Below are 25,221 nucleotides of genomic sequence, written 5' to 3'. Positions count from 1 at the left end.
GGGAGGGAGGAAGGAAGGAAGGAAGGAAGGAAGGAAGGAAGGAAGGAAGGAAGGAAGGAAGAAAGGAAGGAAGGAAAGAAGGAAGGAAGGAAGGAAGGGAGGGAGGAAGGAACGAAGGGAGGGAGGGAGGGAAGAAGGAAGGGAGAAAGGGAGGAAGGAAGGAAGGGAGGAAGGGAGGAAGGAAGGAAAGGAATTATCTACTGAGAGGGGTTTGGTAGTGGGCATGAAGGCTTAATAAAAAATAAAATTGTCAGAGAGGAAGGAAAGATCAGGGGGTAGAAGTGAGAATCCAGTCGGGTTTAGATAGCATGAGTTTGTAACACACAGAAGCTGGAGATTTTACGGTTCCCCCGTGTTTGAAGCTTCAGGACTAGAAGTACATGGACAGTGTTGGAGTAACCAGAGGCTGTTGATTCATAGGGTGAGAAGAGCAAAAGGATGAGGGGACCTAGAATTCAAAGACAGAGGAGACAGCCCAAGAGAAGTTAAGATTCCTTAAGGCAAGAACGGTTTCATTTTTGTCCTTGTATTCCAAAGACCTCAGTAATTTTTTTTTTTACAAGACATACGATTTTGTCAGTGTGGGGAGTCCCCCAAAGAGCTTCTTCTCCCAATGTAGACTGGTACCTTCTTCGAAATATATAGTCTAAGAGACTTGCCTGGTGCAGAGATGTAAAGCACAGCCCACAACAGTCCCAGGTGCCTCTGGAGCCAGATTAAAATGTAATTGAAAATATTTAACAAAATGAATAAATTATAATAAAACATAATGTTAATATTGAGGACACCTCAGTGGTCCAATAGATAGAATGCTGGACCTAGAGTCAGTAAGACCTGAATTCAAATTTGGCCTCAGATACTTATGTAATGGGAATGTAAATTTGAAGATCTTCCCTGCCCCTAGGCTAAAGTGCACCTGGAGCCTGGGGTGGGAGGCTTGTTTTTCAGTAGATACTTCTTGATTGGCCAGTGAGTCAATAAGGTTGTTACATTCTCTGAGCCAGGAGAAGGCTATATAAGCCCTGATGTGTAGCTTTGTTTTGGGGGCTCACCTTGAGAAATGTTCTGTGATTTGATCGGATGAAACTCTGGGCTAGCCGTTGTCCAGAGCCCCCCGGCTTTGAAAGGCCCAGATGTTGATTTGGTATGGATGTAATGGTTGGACAGTTTGGAAAGCTGTCTACTTGATCTGTTTCTGTCTTGATAATTCTGCCTGTATACTTTGAAGTTTGGGGTGCTGACCTTTTTCCCCTGAACTAGGTGAACGATACATATCTGACTGATTAAAGTAAGCTTGTTAACCCATTTTGAGTTGCTTTCCTTTATCAAAGCAGATCCAAGAACCTGTGTTGGCAGCAAACCCTGGGGACGCTTGGGGTGCTTGCTGCTACAACTTACTAGCTATGTGACCCTGGACAAGTCACCTAACCCTTTTTGCCTCAGTTTCCTCATGTGTAAAATGAGCTGGAGAAGGAAATGACAAACCACTTTAGTATTTTTGCCAAAGAAAACCCCAAATGGGGTCACAAAGAATTGGACACAACTGAAAAACAATTGAACAACAATGTCAATATATGGTTTTCTAAGGAAATACAGGGCCCACAGGGATCCTTATGCATAGTTTTGTGGCCCCCATTCCTATTTGAGTTTGACACTTACTGGCCTGGTGCACTGAGTGGATCAGAGACTTACTCAGGATTAGTAAGCATGTGTCAAAGGCAGGACTTGAACCCAGCCCTTACTGACTCCAAAGTCAGCTCTCTCTCCCTCATGCCATGCTGCTCTCACCTGGTACATAATAGAGATTTAAGAAATATTTGTTGGTTGACTAACAATTTTGTGGAAGTAGCTATCTATAGAGCCAAGAGAGGGAAGTAAACCTGGAAAATGGGTGATAGATCGAGGTAAGTGTGGGATAAAGGGACTGATGTTTGCAATGAGGGGCATGGAAAGGTGCAGAAGGAGCGAGGTACAAAGACAAATAGAAGAACAGAAGATTTTGAATGGAGAAGTAAGTTTTAGAGTTATTTCAAAGTTCAGTGTCTTGGAGGTTTCAGGCAATAATTATGTCTATGGATGGTTAAGGAAGAGTGATGATGACAGCCAATAGAGTTGAGAAAATGGATGGACTAGAAATTCAGGGTATCAAAAGAGTTATTGATAAAAGTGCTGAAGGTATCAAAGATAAGGACAAGGGTAGGAGGGAAGCAAGACTGTGAGCCTGATGCTAAAATCATTAACAAAGATGGAAAGATCAGCAGATGTCAGAGATAGGGATATAGACAGAATAATATAATTTGACAACATGTACTCAAAAAGAGTAAAAGCTTCTAAGTCATGGTGACAGAGCAAGGATCTGGAAGGGAAACAAGAAAAATATTGACTCCTTGCCCCTGTAAGTTGAGGTGGGGAGATGAGACAAAGTGTAGCTAGCATTTTGAACCAGTGGCAAGAAATGTTCATTTAATTGAATTGTTAAAGTGAATGTAGTATCTTCAGGGGAAAGCCACATTTCAGTTAATAATTGCTTGTGAATGAATAAAAATGAATGACTGAGTGAGCATATGAGGTTGGTGTGCTGTCTTTCATGTATGAAGTTGATATTACTGACACATCAGCAGTATGACACATACTTTGAATTGTTTTTCCAGCAGTAATGAGAAATCAACTTTAAAAGCCTTCCTGGAGCTGTATTCATCAGAGACATCTAACCACCTAATTATGCACCTCTCTTGACATGACGAAGAAGGAAATTTCAAAAAGGGATGTAATTCAAGCTGTCTGCTTGGCATACTGAAATCTTCCAGTCTCCCGTCCAAGATATTTTCTAGAGTATTATTGGTCAGAGACACAGGATCACTTGTTTAAACAAAAGGCCTACTGTCTCAGCAAGAGTGCAGGGAAGTCTAGACTCCTGGTCTCACGATGTAACAGCAGAGGTGTGAGTGTTTTTTTCAACCTCTGACAACAGTAGAGAGAACAATATCCTTTATGTACTGGTACCACAAGAAACAAATGACTCTTTATAGTGATTCACTGCAGACCATTGCTGTAACTTAAGCTACAAAACAACATTTTAATAACAATTAAAACAGTACTATGGAAATATACTGTATTGCACTAAGGGTTGTTAGAGTGGTGAGGCTTAAGAGTCTTTTAGCACGAAGTTGTTCCATCATGAGAATAGGACTACAATAAACACAAACCAAGATCTGTAGCAAAGAGCTTACTGAAGAAGTCTGATGTTAGTTCAGGTTCCTTTGCTTATATAACAAGATTTGCTTCTCCTGAAATCAAAGGACTCGATGTCAGTTTATTTTGCATTTGTGATCTTATGAATGTTATAAATATTAAATCCATTAGTTTTTTCATAGGTAGAATATACTGGGAACCATCATATAGCATAAGCAGAGACAAAGCTATTTATGAATTGAGAAATGCAATATATCATTATTTACATATGACTGTGATAATTGAATCATCTATAAAGAGGGAGGCACTTAGTCCCAAATCTACCACAAACTAGAAGTGTGACCTTGGAACCTCTAGCTTTTGTGTCATTAACTGTAAGATGGTCCTTCTGAGCTCTCTCTGAGGCAGCTAAGTAGCACAGTGAATAATTGGGATTGGACTCAAGAAGCCCTGAGTTCAAATCCTGAAAGAGATATTAGCTGTATGACCTTAGACAAATCAGTTTCCCTTTCGTAAAATGAAGATCAGCTATTGTGAAGATCAAATGAGATAATATTTATAAAGAACTTTGTAGTGCTATGTAAATGCTTGTTTTTTCAATTACTATTATCTAAAGTCTGTGATTAGATGAAAAGCCAAAAAAATGAGGTTATTTTGTGGGCTTCATGTAGAGTCTATATAATAGGACAATGATTAAAATCATTATCTATATCTCTCTATTTTTCAAAAAGATCTTATCATGGCTATGATGTTTCATTTGAAGATTTTAATGCAAACTTTTACAGAATTTCAGAGTCGGAAGGGACCTTAATGTCCGTTTAGTCCAACTGATACCTGAAAAATAATCCCTACTATAACATGACCAACAAGTTGTTATCCAGCATTGGATTTAAGGCCTTCAATGAGGGAAAAATCCACTTCTTCCTATGTTAACTTATTCAATTTTTGGATAGCCCTAATTACTGTTTTTCTTGACAAAAAGTCTAAATTTGCCTCAGATAACTTAAGCCTATTGTCCTAGTCCCACCCTTTCAAGGCCAAAGAGAATATGTCTAATTGTTCCTCAGTGTGACAGCCCTTCCAAGTACCTGAATATGGCTATCATGTTCCTCCTAAGACTTCTCTTTCCCAATATCTCCATTTCCTTTAACCAATCTTCAAATGACAAAGACTCATGTCCTCCTGTTTTCCATTCTTTATTCTTATCAAGCATCACATTTGCCATCTTTTTTTTCTTACCCAAATTCATACTTCTATCTCCTTTCCATTACATGAATTAAATGGCAACATGGCACAGTAGATATAGGGGGCCATATAGAAGGTACAGTTTCAAACCAGTCAAAATTGGATTAAAGTCTTGTCTTGCTTATGACAAATACTATCTGTGTGACCATAGGAAAGTCACTTAATCTCTCAGTGCCCTCAGACAACTTTCTAAAATAATAATTGTGGCCCTGGAGTCCGGCAGACCTGAGTTCAATTCTGGTCTCAGATACTTAACACAAAGCCGTGTGACCTTGGGCAAGTCACTTAACCCCAATTGCCCTCCTCCAAAAAGCAAAAATAATAATAATTGCAATTTTTCAATTTGAAAACTGAAATTTTCCATTTCATCTCATCATCAGTAGAGAGAGTTTCCATAATGGGAGTTCTTTGCACTTGATCAACTCAAAAGTATGGACCCTCAAAAAATTAACCAGTTTATAGTAACTGTTTATTATAGTTAACTTAATCTCAGTTCATTTACTAAATAGTTTTCATTTCATAAATTATGAGAAATATATTTGCCCCCATGATTGTATATATTATCCAGTGATGTTGAATGTTGTAGCATTCTTAACAGTGGCATCCCTTTGCAAATCTACATTTCCATGACATTCTTGAGTCATTTGTTCAAGTCATTCAACAAATATGTAATGAGCTCCTATTTTAGAAATAGTTTAGCATGGTGTCTCATATAATGAAAATATAAAGAAGTACAAGACAGCATCTGGTGGCACAGTGGACCTGGAGTCAGGAAGACCTGAGTTCAAATCCAGCTTCAGACACTGACCAGCTGTGTGACCCTGGGCAAGCCGCTTAAACCTCTGTCTGCCTCAGTTTCCTCACCTGTAACATGAGGACAACAATAACACCTACCTCCCAAGGTTGTTTTGAGGGCAAAAGGAGTTAAGTTTTGTAAAGTGCCTCACAAATCTTAAAGTGCTATATAAATACTAGCTATTATTCAGGGTCCTTGACATCAAAGGATTTACAAGCTCATTAGAAGACAACAGATGACATAGTTAAATCATATCCAAAGCGCTTAACTTTTCTTCCATTCTTCCATCATCCAAATTCACTAAAAGGTGATTAATGGTCTTAGTTTTATCAAGTAAAGTGAATTTTCCTTCTAAACCGTTTGTACTCAGTCAACAAAGTAAATTAACTCAACGTTCTGAAGGGTCTAGTAAGAATTGTTAGTATTAATTCAATCAGTTCCATTTTTTTTTAAAGTGAAATCAGTTATTTGGCATCACGTAAAATGATCAGTAGTTTGTTGAATTTTTCACTATTCAACAAGCTGGTCCACTGGTTCCCGCACACAGTTAGCCCATTAATAAGGCTACATAAACTCCAGTGGCTATCTATCACTTTCAGGATTAAATACAAAATCTTCTGTTTAGCATTCAAAGCCCTTCATAACTTGTCCCCACTCCCCTTCCAGTCTTCTTACACCTACACCCTTACTCTTAGATCCAGTGACAATGGTTTCCCAGTTGTTCCATGAACAAGGCACTTCATCTTTCAGCTCCAGGCATTTTTTATGGATGTCTCTCTTGCTTGTAATGATCTTCTTCCTCATTGCCTCCTTATTCCTTATTGCCAAAGCTTCCTTCAAGTCCCAACTAAAATCCGACCTTCTACAGGAAGCTTTTTCCAATCCCCCTTAATTCTGCTGCCTTCTCCATTAATTATTTCCTATTTATCCTGTATATCGAATTTTTGTATCTATTTTTTTGTTTGTTGTCTCTCCCATTAGAATGTGAGATCTTCTATAGCAGGGACCATCTTTTCCCTGTATTTGTATACCCAGTGCTTAGTACAGTGACTAGTATACAATGGGTATTTAACAAATGCTTATAGTTTGAGTGATTACCATGCCCTACAAGAAATCAATGAAAGAATGTGTTTCTCTCCCATGAGGAGCAAAGAAACATACTGTTATTCCTGCAAATACACCAACTGCCATTAAAGATTCACATTATCTTTACCTTCAAACATGTTCACATTTAAAATACTTTTCTTTCCATATATTATCATCATAAAACTATATATTGAGTTCTGTATTGGGAAGAACATTGAATTAGAAGCTGAAGACCTGGGGTCTGGTGATGATTCTGGCAAAAAAAAAAATTGCTGAATGATCCTGGGCAAGTCACCTAACCTTTCTAGAACTCAAGTTCTTTACCTGTAAATCGAGAAATATACAAAATCAGAGACGTCAAACATACTATATGAAGCCCACAACATTTCCTAGTACAACCTGAACCAGATTAAAATGTAATTGGGAAATAGTTAACAAAATAGATAAAAATACAATAAAACATAAATAATGAGAATACATGTTTTTCTAATATGTGTCTTCAGAGACCATTATTGGTGGTTTAATGGCCCCCATTTCTACTTGAGTTTGACACCACTGTACTAAATGATTTCTAAGTTCTCCTAAAAACTCTAAAATTTACAAACAACCAAGACAAGCACTGTGGTCAGATGATCACAGCAACATGGAGTCCCTTCCTCTATTCAATTTTAAAGGGATTTGCATTTCTTAAAAAATAATTTTAACTGAAAAAGTTATTTGGAATCATATCAAATGATCAGTAGTTTGTTTAATTTTTCTTCTGCATATACATATATATACATACTTATACTTAATCTGGGATTCAGAATGTGAACTAAAAAATCTAAAAGGAAAAGTCTAGATGGCCTACATGCTAAAAAATGTTTATGATATGACAAAAGTTGGAAACTTTGCATGGATGAGTATGGCAAAACCTGCTTATTGTAGCTAACACAAGGGCAAGCTTTGTGTTAAATAAATATCCTCTGTCAGAACTCAAAGGTATGTTGACTTATACTGCTCATGTATTAAATTTGCAGAAAGAGTTAAACAAAAGTGCAAATATCCCAACCCTCTGAGAAAGGCCTGTGAAAGAACTCAGCCATACTAAAAAGGAAACACCCACTTGGATTGGGCAGGACAAAGCACACATTTGAAGACAATTAAAATGATTTTAAAGGTCCATTTGGAAATCAAAAAAAAAAAAAAGATTAGCTGAGGCTTCACAGTAATTCAAGTTTTACTGGACTATACATTTTCCAAAGTGCCTGCCAATGGTTTAATTGTATCATTTCACAGCTCCAATTTTATACTGAAAACCTAACTGAAAGTATAAATCTTACTTCAGTTGAAATGGGAAGGTGACGCTGAATTCTGTATTTTACATTAAGCCATTAACTTTAAAAGCAGAGGTCTCCATTCTTCTCCAGAACTGCCACTACTGCTTCTTTCCTTCCTTCCTTCTTACCTCCCTTCCCTCCTTCTCCCCTCCTTTCCTTCTTTTTCCCTTTTCTCCTCCCTCCTTTCCTTTTTTTTCTTCTCTTCCCCCTTTCCTTCTCTTTCCTTCCTTCTTGCCTCCCTCTTCCTCCTTTTTCTTCTTTTATTCCATGAGTATTACATCCTTCCATTATCCCCAGACCAACACATATTTCAAGCCCAAAGAGTTCATTTAGGAAACACTATTCTAAAGCATTAGGATCCTAAGTTGAGATCCTAGAATTTGTTCCTGATATTTTTGCCACTTGTTTGAGATGAAAGTCTTACACTCTTAGATAGAACTTAGAAGAACTTTAATCAGTAAATATTTTATGAATGAATCAACTTTGTTTTGCCTCCTCTCTACTTCTGCTTTCTTTTGGCAGATCAATAACTCAGGTGAGATCTTTTCCTCAGAATACTAATACGTCCAGTTCCACCCACTGACCCTTTACCCTGCATCCCTCCACTGTCCACACTCCATATGGAAATGACCATCCTTACATTCCTCACCTCAGCTTCGGACTGCCATTCCCAGGATCCCATCACTCCGTCGAAGGCCTGCCTTACCTCACACCATTGTCATATCCGTCTCCATGCTGGTTGCCTCACCTCAGCCTCCTCCCAAGTTTTTTAGGGGTGGGAAAGGGAGTTCATTAGTAATCAGTTGTCAATTTTGCCACGGGTTTTCACAGGCGGACTTTGAAGTGAACAGGCTTATACTTAGTTCAGCATGATCGCACCTGATCAATATTAGCTACATTCAATCAATTAATTAATTAACAAGCATTTAAAGCACCTACCATGTGGAAGGCATTGTGACAAGCTCTGGAAATACAAAGACAAAAACAAATTAGAGTCTCCTCTTCAGGCACTTATTGGGACAGACATATACATGTATAATGGCATAGGAAATACATAAACTATTCCACTGAATGTGCCCTAGGTGCTGGAATTCCTAGTTACAGCTCTGCTTTTGAATCATTTCACTGCTTAACACCTCCAACAGAAGATAGTTGGGAAAAGCAGATAAAATTTAAATCCCTGCTATTTGCTAAAAGTATTTGCTGAGGCAGATGTCTGAAACAGTCTATGATTGAGGGTCTTTTTAGACTTGTCTGTTTACTTCAATTACGGTATCTATGATAATTTCATCCTCCCACTCCTATGGTTTCTCAAGCTCAGGCTCATGCATGTCATAGGCACTGATAGATACTGATCATGAGAAGGTTGGCCATAGGGTGATTAATTTTTTCAGTCACAGAAACTGATGGAGATTATAGGCATTGAGAGAGGTTGAGATTTATATCAGCAGACAATGTACCCACATTAATGAAAACAACTATCCCTGAAACACTGAAGCACAAACACGAATGAGACATAATTCAGAATGCAGTTTCTGCCCCTGCCAGAGAAATGTGATAACTAAGAAATGACAACTCTTTGCTCCCTTTACAATCTTTTCATGGCTAGCAAATACTTTTCTTTATTCTTCTGTTACTATACATCTTGCAAAAGTACAAGTTGGTCCTTTACAAATAATTAAACATAAAGCCATAGCAAGTTTTTTTTGAAAAGCACTAGCAATATTAAATCTGTCCATCAATTGATTAACAAGTATTTATTAAACATTTACTACATTGATAATAAATGAGCTAAGCTCCTGAGCTAAGCACTGTGAGATACAAAGAAAAATCAAGAACAGCCCCATGATTCAAAGAGTTTATGTTTAAATGGGAAAGGGAGGAATAATACGTATACATATACACACACACACACACACACACCATTGGGGACATATTGACCTTGCTCTCCTGTCTGCAGAAAGGACACTTTGTTTGAAATGCAAGGCATACTGGCTGTCCAGTTCACCTGAAATGAAATTTACACTTACATATAGATACTCAATAGAAAAATCATATAAACTTTCTACTACTATAAAGATGTATAGAAAAGCCTGAGGAACCACAATCTGTGGCATGCTACTCTCGTTTAAACAATAAAAATAATGGTGATGATGACGATGACGATGATGTTGATTGCTGACATTCATAGCCCTTACTATGTTCCAGGTCCTGTGCTGAGAGCTTTATGAATATTATCTCATTTCATTCTCAAAATAACCTATTATGATCCCAATTTTACAAAAGAGGAAACTAAGATAAACAAAGGTTAAGTGACTTTCCCAAGGTCATACAACTAGTGCGTGTCTACAGCTGGATTTGTTCTCAGATCTTCCTAACTCCAGGCCCAGCACTGTAGCCAATGTGCCACATAACTGCCTCTATAATATTAATCCTGATTACTTTAAAATTAGTATAGCACTAACCCAAATCTCTGAAGGAACACTCTCCTTCAGAAAGAATATTAAGGGAAAGAAGTCACAGAAAGTCTGTTTCTAAAAACAGACTGACACACTGACCTATCAAAAATAACACTTAAAAGAAAGGCAGGAAAGAAGGAAATTCCAAAATATTACTGTATGCTCAATTTTATGAACACTTAAAAACTAAATAGGTGATCACTAAGAGCCAGCATGAATCCAATAAGAAGTTAAACCAAACTAACTTAATTTCCTTTTCTGATAATAGCCTACTAGGTTGGGAGAACATCAGAGGCATACTATAGCTTAATTTTAAGAAAGCATTTAATAAGTCTTCACATAAAGTCATATACTCAGATGCTTCATTTTAGTCTCAAGATGATCCTGGATTGCTGAAAGCTATGTTAGTTTAATTTAATACAAGCTCTGGAAGTTCCTACCAATCTGAAAAACCTTTGAATATGTCTCTCTATTTGTCATTTGAGTCCCAGTCAAATTCAGAGGGGCTTATAACTGAAAGGCTTATTACTAAGGAACAATTTTTTTTTCAGTTACAGCAACTCAAAAGAACTATCTCTTAAGACAAAGAAAGTTTGCAAACGACACTGCTAGAGGAAATGGCCACACCAACAAAATCATGGATGCTTAGAACAGCTGCTATCGCTTCTAAGTTGAATGAGAAGGGGCCCACGATTTTTACACTTCTTTTGGATCTCTCCTTGGAGAATTCTTTAGTACCCTTACAAGTGTCATCTCGTTGTGTCCTCCTTACTGTGGCAACTATTTTGTGTAGGTTTAATATCACTAAGAATGGTGATGATTGAGTCACCATTTTAAAAATATCTATCTTCCCTTTTTCAGAGTTGAAACTTGTTCAAACAAATATAGTAAATTTTCATCTTTATCCTTTCTTCTAAATTGATATTTAATGTGTCCTTTGCTCTAGCTAATCAAAGATCTGTATTTACACAGATTTTTTTTCTTTAAACATTTATTCAGATTATTATTAAGCATAAATAGCTTTACATCCTAATAAAGTACATCAGATACAGGGGTAAGAATGCCAAAATGGTGCTTCCACAATAGTTACCAATGAAAATAGATCACTATCAAAATGCTGGCAGAGTTCCATTTTGCAAACTGCTGTCCACATTTGGGCTTCATTTATGAATATTCTTATTATGATTTGACTTTGTTGGATTCTGTGTGAACTTCTCTGTAGGCTGATTTTCTCAACTAATTTCTTGGTTTGTGAGGAAATATTATCTGCATTCTTCAATCATTGGCCAATTTAATTTTTTACAAATGGGCCTGTATTCTAAACCGGTGTTGCCCTTGTCTATCATCCTGTTGCCTAAAGATAAAATTCCTTTGCCTGACCTCGGGCAAAAAGTCTTCTATTGCAGTTTAACTTCATATTACTCCTTCCACATCCTGTTTTCATCAAGCACAACAGACTACTCTCTGCTGCCTCCCAAATTCACTGTGCTTTCCTACTTCTGGACCTTTGTTCATTTTGTCCTTCCTTCTTGAAAAACTAACCTTTCCCGTTTATTTTGCTGAATTCCCATCCATCCTTTAAAACCTAATTCAAATGCCAATTCTTCCATGATGCCTACAATCTTAAACTGTCCTCTTAGATATCATATAACATTTTATTTCAGAACTCTCTAATGAGTTTATCATGCAATTCTATATCTCTGTCTATCTTATCACCACCACTACTAACCCTTTCCCCAAAGAAGGCAAAGATTTCATTTTATCTCAATTTTGTACCTTCTATAGTGCCTGGTACTGGATTCTCCAAATAGCAAGTGCCTTATAAATGTTTGTTAAATGAATTAATAAATTAGATTGTGTTTCCTAGCTTAGGCGCTTTCTGTATTCTTTCAGGCTTCCCTTTAGCAACTATTTTGAATAGGTTTATTATCTCTAAAAAATGGCCATCTTCCACTTCTTAGAACTGACAGTTTGTTTAAACAAATGTGTCTTCTTATCTTTATTCTAATCTGTATGTAATTTGTGCTTTGTTCTAAATAGTTAATGAACTGGATATATAGATAACTGATTCAGAAATAACCACTTCATCTCTATAACCAGCCATATCCTCTCTGTTAAAATTAACTGATTTTTCTGTTATTGTGTACAGAACCTTCTGTCTCTCTTCTAGTAGAAAGTATTCATGATGGAAAGATGCAAGGTTTGTGAATAGCTTTTACCTTTATCATTTTTCACTTCTCAGTTCCAAATGATATTTCCCAATGTAGATTTCACTACTCTTTCCTGGGTCTATTTGCATTGGAATCACTGAGTATCCAGGTCTTTGTTAAATAAGTTTGGAGAATTTGTCAGTTTTCTCATAGAATTCCCCATATCTTGATGCCATTCAAGAGATGTTTGTACATAAGATACTATTATTTTCAAGTTGATCTGAATGCTTACAGTTGGGAGCAGTGAAATGACAAAGTATTCCCCATAAAATGGAATAGCATAGTATAATAGAACACTAGATTTGGAGACAGAAGATCTGGTTTGATTCCTGGCTACCTGTGTGACTTTTGACAAATTTCTTAATTCCCCTGAATCTCAATATTCTCATCTATAAAATGAAAAGGTTGAACTAGATCATCCCCAAAGCACCTTTCTGCTCTAATAGTCCATGAATTTGTTTCTTGTTGCCTTATGATGAAAACAAACTTTTTGTGTCTTAGTGTCACATTTACAGTGAGAAAGTTAATAAAGATGTTTGGTTCATCCAGTTGTGAAGCAATTCATTGATCATTGCACAAAGATAGCATATTAAGATTATCAGCAGTTAAATTAATGTTTACAGATAATCTATTTGGTCTTAGTAATCACTATTCCCTTTTCTGATACCACACAAAACAAAAAGAAACAAAGCTGCATAGGACTGATATGCTTTTCTGTCAGTTTTATGGGTTGTTTTAGCCAAAAAAAAATCATCAGCTTCTGTCTACCCATCAGCTTCTGGTGATGAATCTCTCTATGCTTACTATATCACTAGGCTTATATTCAAAACATTACAAGTTGTGAAAAATTTGTGAGAGCATGTGTTCTCTTGGCATAACTTTCAAGAACATAGGGTCACCTCCATGCCTGATGATGCATTATAGCAGGATTTTCATAGAGCAATTATTATTACATAGCAGTCAAAAAATAAAATGAATTTTGGGATACATACCATGTCCATTTCAAGGAGAATAATCCATTGTACATTGTACTTTTCAGACAACCTGTGGAATATTCTGGCCAGTTTGGGGATTCATGCTTCAAGAAGGAGAATGACAACACAAAAATGACCAGAAAGTTATGGGGCTTATGTCCTATGGAGACCAGTCGGAAAAACTTTTTTCAGAAGGAAGGGTATTTGGAAAAAGAGAAGATTTAGGCAGATTACAAGGAATTGCTCACCATGTGATGGAAAGCATACTAGATTCAAATCGAGATAGCAGTTCAAATTAATCTTTAAACTAAAGAATGTCATATTTATGGTACCTACCTCACAAGTGTGATAAGGAGAGCACTATATAGTTATAATAATAGCTAACATTTATATAGTACTTATGTATAGGCACTATACTAAGACTTTTACAATTATTATCTCATTTGATCCTCACAAGCATCCTGAGATGTAGGTGCTATTATTATCATATGAAGAAACTGAAGCAAACAAATGTTAAATGACTTGCTTAGGGTCATATAGGTAAGACGTGTCCAAGATCACATCTGAACTCATGTCCTCCTGATTCCAAGTTCCATGTTTTATACACTGTCACCCAGTTGCCTGCTTTCAAATATTGTTATTACTATTAATATTATTATTGCCACAAAACAACACTCCCTCTGAAATTAGGGGAACTGGGTACTATAGGTAGTTGTACCTATAATAGGTACAACTTGCCTTTTTGCCTTTCTTTATCTTCCCAGTACTTACCAGAGAGCCTGGAACATAGTAAGTTCTTAATAAATGCTTTTTGACTGACTGAATTACTACCTGTGTGCTCATGGGCAAGTCATTTAACATCACTGTGTTTCAGTTTCCTCATCTATAAGATGAGGAGGTTGGATAGCCTCTGAAATTCCTTCCAGCTCTAGCTCTATAATCCTAGGAATATTAAATACTTTTGAAAAGCTATTATGTCTACAGCAATCAGTGTGCTCAGTCCCAGAGAGCAAAACTAGATTCAGCAATGAGTGGATGCTAGAGAGGGTAAATTTTAGCTATTCATCATAAAGAATTGCCTGACAGAGACGGCCAACAATGGAACGCTCCCTGTTACCAGAGGTGTTTAGGAAGACATTGTGTGGTCAAGGGGATTGCTGTTTTGGGAAGTCAGACATTGCTGTGTTACTTTGAAGAATCTGCCTTTCTAAGTCTATTTCTAAGTACTCCAAAGATATGAGTCACAAAGGAGCATGTCCATACCCACTGTACAAAAGATAACAGCACATTTCAAACTAAAATTGTCATTTCAAATGACAATGTCCAGAAGAAGTAGAAGATTATTTAATGCCAGAAGTTTGCCATTGCCACAAATCTGTACTAGATGAAAGGCAAGGAAGTCTTTTTTCAGTATCATCTCAGGAAGCAACACTAAGGGAATCTCTAACTACCTGAAATTCTTGAAAAGATTAATAAATCTTATTGCAACTTATCCTTTTTCACACAGGCAATCCTTTGAACGCAACACTATAGCACAAGGCAGCTAGTTGATTAAATGAAAATTACATGTAATTGCCCTTTAAATGATACTGATGATAACCAACTGTTGCCTTTATATGTGAGCATTTATTGCTGACAAAAAAATTAGTCATGAACAACAACCATTTCCATGTTTTGGCCTGGTAATAATCTTACTCCAAGACAGACCTTTCTGTATTCCAACAGATGCTGAATTCAAGTGCATCCTCAAGTTTCAACTTCTATAATAAAAAATGCATTTTAGCTATTTCCAATGATCCATTTCTTCCCTTATCATCTCATTTTAGTAGACTGTCTTGCAAAGTCTCTCCCTTCCTAGTCATAGTAACACGTGCAGTTAAAGCTACCCTGATTTGTGGCTGTTGCTGTGCATATCCTTTTCAGATACATGGTTAGCATGGATATGGGGCATTGGAAGCAGTGCAGTACACTGAAAAGAGTGCTGTCTCTGGGTTAAAGGACCTGGATTCAGACTCTACCCCTGATGCTTATTGACTGTGTGACCTTACTCAAATCACTTAATCTCCAGACTCTTGTTTTCTCCTCCATAAAATAAGAGCTGAACTAGATGGCTTCTACGGTCTCTTTCAGTTCTAGAGCTATGATTCTATGACAACTGGAGGAGACTAGGATGAGTTTTCTCTAATTTTTGTCTTTAAAGAGTAAGCCTGAAACTTATCAATTGAAAAAACAAAAGAAACTTTTGGTAAATATAAAATAAAGAATAATAATTTTAAGATATATGAATATATATGTGTATAAATACATGTATAAATAATCTTATCATATATTGCATTTGTCATATCACAAGTGAACATTATGCCTACTTCTGAGAGTAATACTTTAAGAGAGAAAATGTCCAGGAAAAATGGCCAGGATGATGACAGCTCTGGAATTTATGTCATATGTAGACTAGTTTAAAGAATTTGGAGTATTTGAAAAAGAGAAGAGCACCTATTATTCAGTAAATACTAGAAGTGGTCTCAAAAGTCACAGTCTTTAGGGGCAACTAGGTGGTGCAGTGAATAGAGTACCGGCCCTGGAGTCAGGAGGACCTGAGTTCAAATCCGACCTCAGACACTTAACACGTACTAGCCAGGTGACCATGGACAAGTCACTTAACTCTAACTGCCCCTCCAAGAAGCAAAAAAAAAAAAAAGTCACAGTCTTTGCTTTCTAAGACTTTACAATCCCAGAGAGATCCCTTGCCTCTTCAACATAAAGAGTTTTTCAATAATTTAGTTGGTCAGAGATCTGTAAAGAGAGAGACATATGTGTGTACGCATAAGGGGTAGGGGAGACTGGAGAATTTTAGGAACACATAAAAGTAATATTTGTATTAATACAGGACAGCTAGGTGGCACAGAGTGCCAGACCTGGAGTCATGAAGACTCATCTTCCTGAGATCAAATATGGCCTTTACTTACTAGCTGTGTCACTCAAACCTGTTTGCCTCAGTTTCCTCATCTGTAAAATGAGCTAGAGAAGGAAATGGCAAATCACTCCAGTATATTTGCCAAGGAAACACCAAATGGAGTCACAAAAAATAGGACACAACTTAACAACATATTAATATAGTTATTAATCCTTAATATTAAGATAATAACACATACAAACAGCATGTAAGAACCAAGAGAATTCAGAATAAAGCAGTAATCCTTGAGATAGTTATCATCAATTAATATTGAAGAATTGTGGGGTTTTTTCCCCCCAGTAAGCTAAGATGGAATTCTTCCTTTTGAATTTACTGCTTTAATGCCTTTCAGTAAATATTTTCATACACAAAATAAAATAGAAGCCAACATACACGTGCTCAATATGCACCATAAAACTGTGACAGCATGGGAGGGTGAGAATGGCATATCATAGAAAAAATGAAGTTTGACCTTAGTGCATATTTCAGTTCTTATTGCTGTACAGTACTGGGTAATAGTTGCACAGAAACTTCTGGTGCGATTGGCAAACTCCAATGAGAAGGTACAGTGTTTTCAGGTCTGGTCCTAAGGGAAAAAAAAAAACCTGTTCTCTTTCCTCCCCCCCCCCCCCTTCCCCCAACAACACCACTTGTATATGACTAAGGGATGCATGCATGGGGATGCATGCATAGTTTGATGGTGAGAAGAGAATTATATATCACCAGCTCTGTTTCTACCCCTGCCACTGCCAAAGAACAGGAATCTAGTAGTTCTAGCTGTTTCAATACATAAAGTTATATTAGTGCATGGGTCAAGTAATTTATTTTTTCTGTGCTAGTTTGCCACATCTCAAGAAGCATAAAAAATTAAAGAAGTTTTAAAAACCAGTATTTACATAAAGAGTCATAAAAGTCTGTTCCTGCTCCTTACAAACAGTTTAGTTTATGTGCTTTGCTACAGTGTTGGATACAAAATTATATTAAGGAAAGAAAATACATTTTTTGTAAAAGTCATAGCATAATTATGAGTCAGCCACATAAAATCCTGCATTTTAAAAAATGTTCAATAGGAACAGAAAATATCTTTGTGTATATGCACTCATGAACTTGCAGAGAGAAGGCAAAAGGAAAAATCACTTGCACCTCTCTGTGAATCATTTACTTATCCCTAGTATATATCAATGTTCTATGGGGGTTATTTAGACTCCTTTATCACAAAGCATTAAGTACCTACTATGTTCCTGGAGTTTGCTAGGTGTTTGGGATAGGAGGAAAGAAATGATGCAGTCCAATGGAGGTTTGCAAAGCACAAAGAACTCAGAAAGTGATAGGCATAGTTGGACATTATTGATTCAGAATTCCCTACAAATACAAAGACCGAGCAAGGCATAGGCATTTGAAATCCATCCCTTCTTTGATCTTAACTAGAGAAAAGTTGGCCAAAGGGCTCACAGATGAAAGGTGGATGGAAGGAGCACATACAGGTCTCACTAAAATATATGCAACGTGGGTGCATATTTATTTGTATACAATTCCATCTCTGGTATAACACATACAAGCATGTAAACAATTGCATACATCATACATTCACTCTGGCAGAAAATTGTTTTTACTGTTAGGCTAATAGAAGTATCTAAATGAAAGCATTTAAATTAAGTTGTGGCTTGCTCTGACCCGGGGGCCTGACGTCTGGCCCCCGGCCCTTGGGACTGAAGTCCAGAGGTAAAGAGCTGGTCAGAAATGAGGGCACGTAACTGCCTCGGAGGGATGGGAGAAGAGCCCTACCTCGCTTATTGTTCGTCCCGTGCTTCTTGGCCAGGGCGAGCTCTCTCTGGATCCTGGTTTCCAAGTACTCTTGTTTCTTGCCCAGCATCTCCTCCGTCTCCCGGAGTCGGGCCAAGGCCTCCTGGGGGCTGGGAGCGGCCTTGCCCTTAGAGGAGTTTTTCGCTTTGAAAAACTTGCCCAATTTGCTCATGGTGGCGTCTTTGGGGACCCCAAGGCACCGAAGGAGGCGGGGAGACCCGGAAGCTCCCCGGGACACACCTGGAGGACAGGTGAGTAAGATAAGTTCTCTCCGGGCCAGACAGTGCAGTCTAAGCTCCTAGAAATCAACAAGGTGTCAGGACAAGGAGTGACACACACTGCTGGGCACTTCCTGACCATCGGGTCCTGAGCCCCGCCCCGGCAGTCCTGCGGTGCAGGCTACCTGTGCTGGGCTGAGGAGTGGGCAGGGCGAGGGAGGAGAGTTCGGGAAGCCCGCGCTGGCTCTTCCGTTTGCTCCTCCCGAAGAAAACAGATGGTGAAGAGCCGCGAAAGAGGGGGCTGGGGGTGGGAGACCACACACTGGGAACCCTGAGCGCCCTCCCTTAGAGGCGCATCCCAGAAACTGGGAACGAACTACGTAGAAGGCACCAAAAGTGCAGTACAGGTATGCCCGCCCGCGAGGTTTGGGCGTGTGTGTGTGTGTAACTGTGCCTTCCGGCGCAGACCACCTCTTATTTACACTAAGGATCATTGTTTATACGTAGCTGTTGGTATGTTGTCCCCCTCATTAGAGTGTGAGCTCCTTAAGAGCAGAGAACTGGTTCCCCCCCCCAACTTTGTATCCCCAGGGCTGTTGATTGACTGTCCCCCCCTCCCTGACGGCATATAGCAAAGGTCACTGAATTAGGAGTCAAAGGAGCTGGTGTGACCTCTTGATAGTTGTGGTGTGACCTGGGGCAAATCACTTAACGTTTCTGGGCCTCAGTTCCCTTAAGTACAATATAAGGGAGTTTGGCTAGATGGCTTCTGGGGTGCTTCTAACTCCCTCTTGATCCCACCTGTGTATGCAGAGGCAGGTGTTTTTGTGTATTTATGAAAGCTCAGGGTGTGTGTGTATTTATTTATGAAAGCTCAGGGTGTGTGTGTATTTATTTATGAGAGCTGGGGTGTGTGTGTGTGTGTGTGTGTGTGTGTGTGTGTGTCTTACTCTGTATATAGTGAAGCTCTGCCTCGCCTCAGAAGCATGAATGGGTTCTGTAAGATAACCCTTACCAACATGGATTTAGAATGGGATGCAATCTGTTTTTCCTAGTGGCAGGATATTTGGGAAATGTTTAGTTGAGTTCATAAGGTACTTTCCAAGTAATCCTATCTAAAAAAGGATGCAATTTTCTTGCTAGCTGAAGTTGGGTCTATTTTCCATCTGTTATATATATGCAAGTATTAAGAAGGGATAGAAAATCCTAGTAAGAGAGAAACATTATTTTGCTCTTACTCACTGATTCCCATCATCAGAGCAACAAGTAATGTTTAGTAACCTGAAAGGCAAACTGACATTATTTACAGACAAGGAAGTGGTCTCAAAAAAGTTAAGTGACTTGCCCATTGTCACAGAACTAAGCAATATATGATCCAAGATTCATAAAATCATAGATGTAGCACAGAAAGGATCCTGAAAGGCCCTCTTCATTTTTAAGATAATACAACTGAGGCCCTGGAGGGTTAAGTGATCTGACTCTCAAATCTTCTGACTCAATAAAGCACTCTGTCCACTAACTTCATTCTTTCTTCTTCCTGCTGCCTCCTCAAACCCAGGCCTTCTCTTTGATTCTTTATCCAGTATACTATGTTGATTATGAAACAATCACAACTATCAGGAATGAATGTCCTGCCAGAAGTTCACATGCAGCATTTCCAAAACTGAGCTCATCACCTCTTCCGTGCTCATCCTCCACCATTTCTCTGACCAACATCTCCATTTCTGTTGAGAACACCCGTGTTCCCAGCCATCTGGACTCATATCTCCAGAACCATTTTTGACTCTTTGCTAAACTTCACTATGCATGTAAGAGTAGGGTCAAAACCACTCTTCCCATTTTAGCCGTGATACCTTAAACAGGTGAGAACATGCTTCATCCAATGACATAGGCCTCAAACTATGATCTAAAACAAAAAAGACCTTCAAACAAAAATGAAAGAAAACATGTTCAGATAGACTAAGAAAATTTGACCACATTCCAGGGATTATCTACAAATTATCAATCTAGTAAATTAGGGGTAGATTTCCAGAAACTGGAGCATGTGGCTTCCTTGGCCAGGTCTCCTTCCCATTCTACCCTCTGTCTCAGGATGTACCTTGCAAGCCTTGAAAGGTCTGAAAGATTTGAGACTTCTTATTTTTCATTGGTAGCCCAGTAGAATCCCAGATTGACTAGGGTCTACATTGGGAGCCAAGGACAGATGGATACAGATCCATAATGTTTGAGGGTAACTTCTTGAACACCCCACAGATAAGAGAGAAGTTACAGCAACCAGAGGCTATGAGTTACCCCATCGTATGCTCTAAGTTTAAGCCCACTTCGTCCTGGACTTTGAAAATACTTGTGGAAGAGTATGTCACCCTTTTTTTTATTTTTTGGAGGGAAGGGATGTTTTGTATTATTACTATACAACCTTAGTAAATACCCCTCCTTAAAAGTTAATTAAAATTGGTTAGTTAAAGTGATTCTCAGTTCATAATATTGAAGGGGAGATACCAGAAGGGGCTCAAGCCAGTGGCATTAGAGAAAGTCACCCCATTTCTCTTCAGAGTGTATGGCTAGAACCCCAGGTGGGAGATATAGCCAAGCTCTGGGGACCTGACTAACCAAAATTTGGATTTAGAGTGAGATAAGTCAAGTCAGACTAACAGATATTTAGTGCTAAGCACTATACTACCTTAGAACTTACATGAGCCATACATGTATTTAATCAGTTTCCAAATTCTATTGGTTTAACCTCTTCAATATTTCTCCTATCTATGTTCTTCACTCCATGCCCACTGCAACTGTGGTAGGCTCTTATCTCTACTTACCTAGTCTACTAAGTATTTTTTCTCATTTCATTGTGTTTATCTTCCATCTCCTCCACGTTGACATTTTTCTGATCATAGCATTCCACTAAGCAAAAACTATAATTGGCTTCTCACTGCTAAGCAATAGTAATCCTATTTGGAGAAGGTATAATCTCTAGATCCTGGCATTTAAGGCTTTCTACAATTTGCCTCCAATATACATTTACAGTTTTATGTCACATTCCTTTTCATATATTGTACATTTGGGTCAAACTGGCCTTTACCCAACTACCTTTTCTGTCCTTTCCTCTTCCATAAATATCTCTTTTTAAAAATTATGGAACATTTATGCTGGATCACTCTTTTTGCACTTATATTACTCTCTTATATCACAGTTATTTATTTATATGACTTTATCCCATTTGGATTGTAAGTCCCTTGAGATGATTTGGGGGGGGATCTATCTCTTTGTATAGACTAGGCATTTAATAAATGTTTTTATAATTAAATGTTGTTGGACTTATGCATTTTTAAGATTAGATCAAAGAATCATAAGGAAACATGGCAAGCATCTCATCTAAACTGTTAATTTTGCAGATGAGGAAACTGAGGCCCACAGAAGTTGTCACATTTCCAGGGTCACATATATAGTAAATAGTAAGTCACTGCTTTGAATCCACACCCTCTGACTCCAAATCCAGTGCTTTTTCCTCTATACCACAATGTGGGTGTGGATAACTTCAAATAAAAATAGTCTTTATAGCCCCCAAGGCCTATAAAGTATAAAAGATGTCTAAACAAAAGCATATTGAATTGAATTCAGTCCTTATTAACCACCTAGAGAATTTATTTAATTTAGAATTTGAATATAATGCCTTGAATTATTTTCTAAAAAATTTATATTTTTTGGTCAAAGGATATGAATAGTTTCCAGATGAAGAAATTAAAGCTATCTATATTCATATGAAAAAATGCTCTAAACTCCTGTTGATTAGAGAAATGCAAAATAAAACAACTGAGTACTACAACACACCTATCAGATTGGCTAAGATGACAAAACAGGAAAATGATAAATGTTGGAGAAGATGTGGGGAAATTGGGACACTAATATATTATTGGTGGAGTTGTAAACTGATCCAATCATTCTGGTAAACAATTTGGAACTATGCCAAAAGGACTATACAACTATGATAAACCCTTTGATCCAGCTACTACTAGGTCTATATCCCAAAGATCATAAAATAAAAAAGGAAAAGGAATCACATGTACAAAAATATTTATAGCTACTCTTTCTGTGATGGCAAAGAATTGGAAACTGAATATATATACTATATATATATATATACTATAATTATATAATATAATATATTATAGTATATAATTTAATATATATTTATATATAATATATAATTTAATATATATTTAATAATATAATTTAATATATTAAAGAATTGGAAACTGAATATATATATTATTATTAATACTATTTTACATGTAATTGGGAAATAAGATATACAGGCACTGGGGCATAGAGATCCACTGGAAAAGTCGAAAGGGGTATGGGAGAAAATATGGGAGAGAGCAGATTGGAGGAGGGGATATCCTGTAGGTCTACTATTTGGGGGTGATGGGTAGGGGAAAAATGGGGAGAAAATTTGTAACTCAAAATCTGGTGGAAATGAATGATGTAAATCAGAAGTTAATAAAGCATTTGAAAAAAAATTATTTTTTATATCATGTCTTCTCAACTATATTGTAAGTTCCTTGAGGGAAGGGACTACTATTTATTTCTATATTTCTCTATTCTTATTCCAAACTGATGCCTAACTAGGCACAAAGAAAGCACTTGATACTAGTTGAATTAAATATTTCATGAGTAGTTAGGGGCCATTAAAAAAGAAATCACAGATTCAGGGACAGGTTAGATTTTAAAAGGAACTGTATTAGTAATTCAAGTATCTTTATAATATAATAAAAATCAATAATCTTTATAAATCATTATGGGAGACAGAGTAGGGTCAGAGTAAATAAAAGTTAAAGCATTAAAAGTTTGCCACTTGATGAACAATTGTAAATGAAGATTAAAAAGGTTTATGAAATTAAAATGAGTGAAAAAAAAATTCAACTCCAGCCTTCTCACACATAAGCACCAACAGACAAAAGACCACACTTGCAAGTCAGCAAACAAACAAAATATATTTCACTGCTATTCCCGTAATGGAGGTGTAGAAAATAAACTTTTTTTGTTAAATCAAGTGATTTACAGACTGAAAATATCCCATTAATCTTCATTCAATAGTATAAACCACAACTGTGGTTTCATAAAGAGTTCTCAGCAGCCTGTATATTTTTCAATTTCTAATCTCAATTGATCTCAGCTAATAAGGAGGCTATTGTTTAGAAGAATGATCATTCTTGGTTTGATTTAGCATAGTTAAGATGGCAAGAAAATTGGAAAATTATAGATCTAATAAGAGACAACAGAAGTCAGACTAATTGATACATTTATGCTGCCCTTTGAAATTGCATCCATTTTTAGAATGTCAAATGAACTCTAACCAAGTGAAGAAGAATCATTCTTTGAGCACGCCACAGGATTGTCATCTAATTGTGATTTATCAAGCAGCTAAACATGTATGGGCACATTCTTCAGGCATGCATTTTTTCCTTCTAAACCAAACATCCGTGGAATTCACATAACTGATCACCATAATAAGGGAAGAAGCTTTTTGGAAAAATAACTTTATAACAATCAAGTATGACAGATTAAAATTATTTTTCAAATTTTAAAAAAGCATCCATTGCTTTGACCCAGGATAAGAAATACTTAACACGCATCTGAGCGTCCATCATACTTTTTCATGTAGGCTCAATAAGTCAAAGAATCTACTGTCAGTGAAAATAATACTAAGAATTTGTCTATGTCACTTTGTTGTTGTTGTTGTTCAGTCAAGTCCAACTCTTTGTGACCTCATTTGAGGTTTTCTTGGCAAAGCTGAGAAAAACTGTGTTAAGTGATTTGCCCAGGGTCACACAGCTATTAAATATTGGAGGAACTCATGAAGATGAGTCTTCCTGACCCCAGGCCTGGAGCTCTATCTACTGTACTGCTTTGCTGCCCACATTCTATATGTGGATAACCCTGATTGCTAGAAAGTTTTTCCTTATAGCAAAACAAACCGTAACTGCAATTTCTTCACGCTGGTCTCGGGGACTGAGAAAAAAAGTCAAATTCTTCCACGTGAGAGTCCTTCAAATATGTGCAGGTAGTTATCATGTCCATTCTAAGTATTCTCAGTTCCAGGCTAAATATCCTCTGTTCATGACCTGATTCTCATATGACACAAAAGCGGGGCTTATCATAGTATCTGGCACCTGTTGTTGTTCAGTTATATCTGACTCTTTGTGACCCCATGCACTCCATGGGGTTTTCTTGGCAAAGATACCAGAATGGTTTTCCATTTCCTTCTCCAGTAGATTAAGGAAAATAGAGGTCGAGTGACTTGCCCAGGGTCACACAGCTAGTAAGCACCTGAGGCCAACTTTGAACTCAGATCTTCCTCACTTCAGTGCTCTATCCACTGAGCCACCTAGCTGCCTCCAATCTGGCACATAGTCGATACTTAATAAATGTTTGTTGATTGTTTCATTGATTGGTGCAGTGAAAAAGTACTGGATTTTGAATTAGCAGACCCGTATTTGAATCTCAGCATTGCCCCTTCTGTTGGAAAAGTCACTTAACATATCCAGGCCTCAGTTTCCTCACATTGAATTGAGGGGAGTTGGATTAGACTAACTATATAATCTGTACCCATTCTAAGTCTATGATGCCCTCCTAAATCTTCTCTAAGCTAAACTTTTCAATATTCTTTCTTTAAAAATGGTACCTTACTGAATGAGATGTTTCTGATGAGGTCTGACTGGCTATTACAAGTATCTGGGTGAAAAGTGATGACGTTCTGAACTACAAGAATGGCAATCAGAATGGAAAGGAGGAGAAAGTGGAGAGATGTTCTGGAAACAGATGAAAGAAAGAAAGAGGGAAGAAAAAGAAAGAAAGGAAGGAAGGAAAGAGAAAGAAAGAGAGAGAGAGAGAGAGGGAGGGAGGGAGGAAGAAAGGAAGGGGGGGAGAGAGAGAGAGAGAGAGAGAGAGAGAGAGAGAGAGAGAGAG

General features: G+C 37.5%; 1 protein-coding gene across 1 annotated transcript in view; it reads right to left on the bottom strand.

Moving 5' to 3' along the window:
* CHMP4C (charged multivesicular body protein 4C) overlaps positions 1-18,481 on the bottom strand; it is a 46,016-nt gene extending 27,535 nt beyond the window's left edge. Inside the window, exon 1 of the mRNA XM_069100195.1 lies at positions 18,020-18,481. Coding sequence (XP_068956296.1) covers positions 18,020-18,209 — 190 coding nt within the window. The 5' untranslated portion in view covers positions 18,210-18,481. The remainder of the gene's footprint in view (positions 1-18,019) is intronic.
* Positions 18,482-25,221: the final 6,740 nt, after the last annotated feature.

Source organism: Petaurus breviceps, unplaced genomic scaffold, assembly GCF_028583685.1.
Source record: "Petaurus breviceps papuanus isolate PSGF00001 unplaced genomic scaffold, PetGlider_PUasm1.0 38, whole genome shotgun sequence".
Classification (NCBI taxonomy): Eukaryota; Metazoa; Chordata; class Mammalia; order Diprotodontia; family Petauridae; genus Petaurus; species Petaurus breviceps.
Note: the sequence above shows the minus strand (reverse complement) of the source record. Positions and strands in the feature narration are given on the sequence as shown.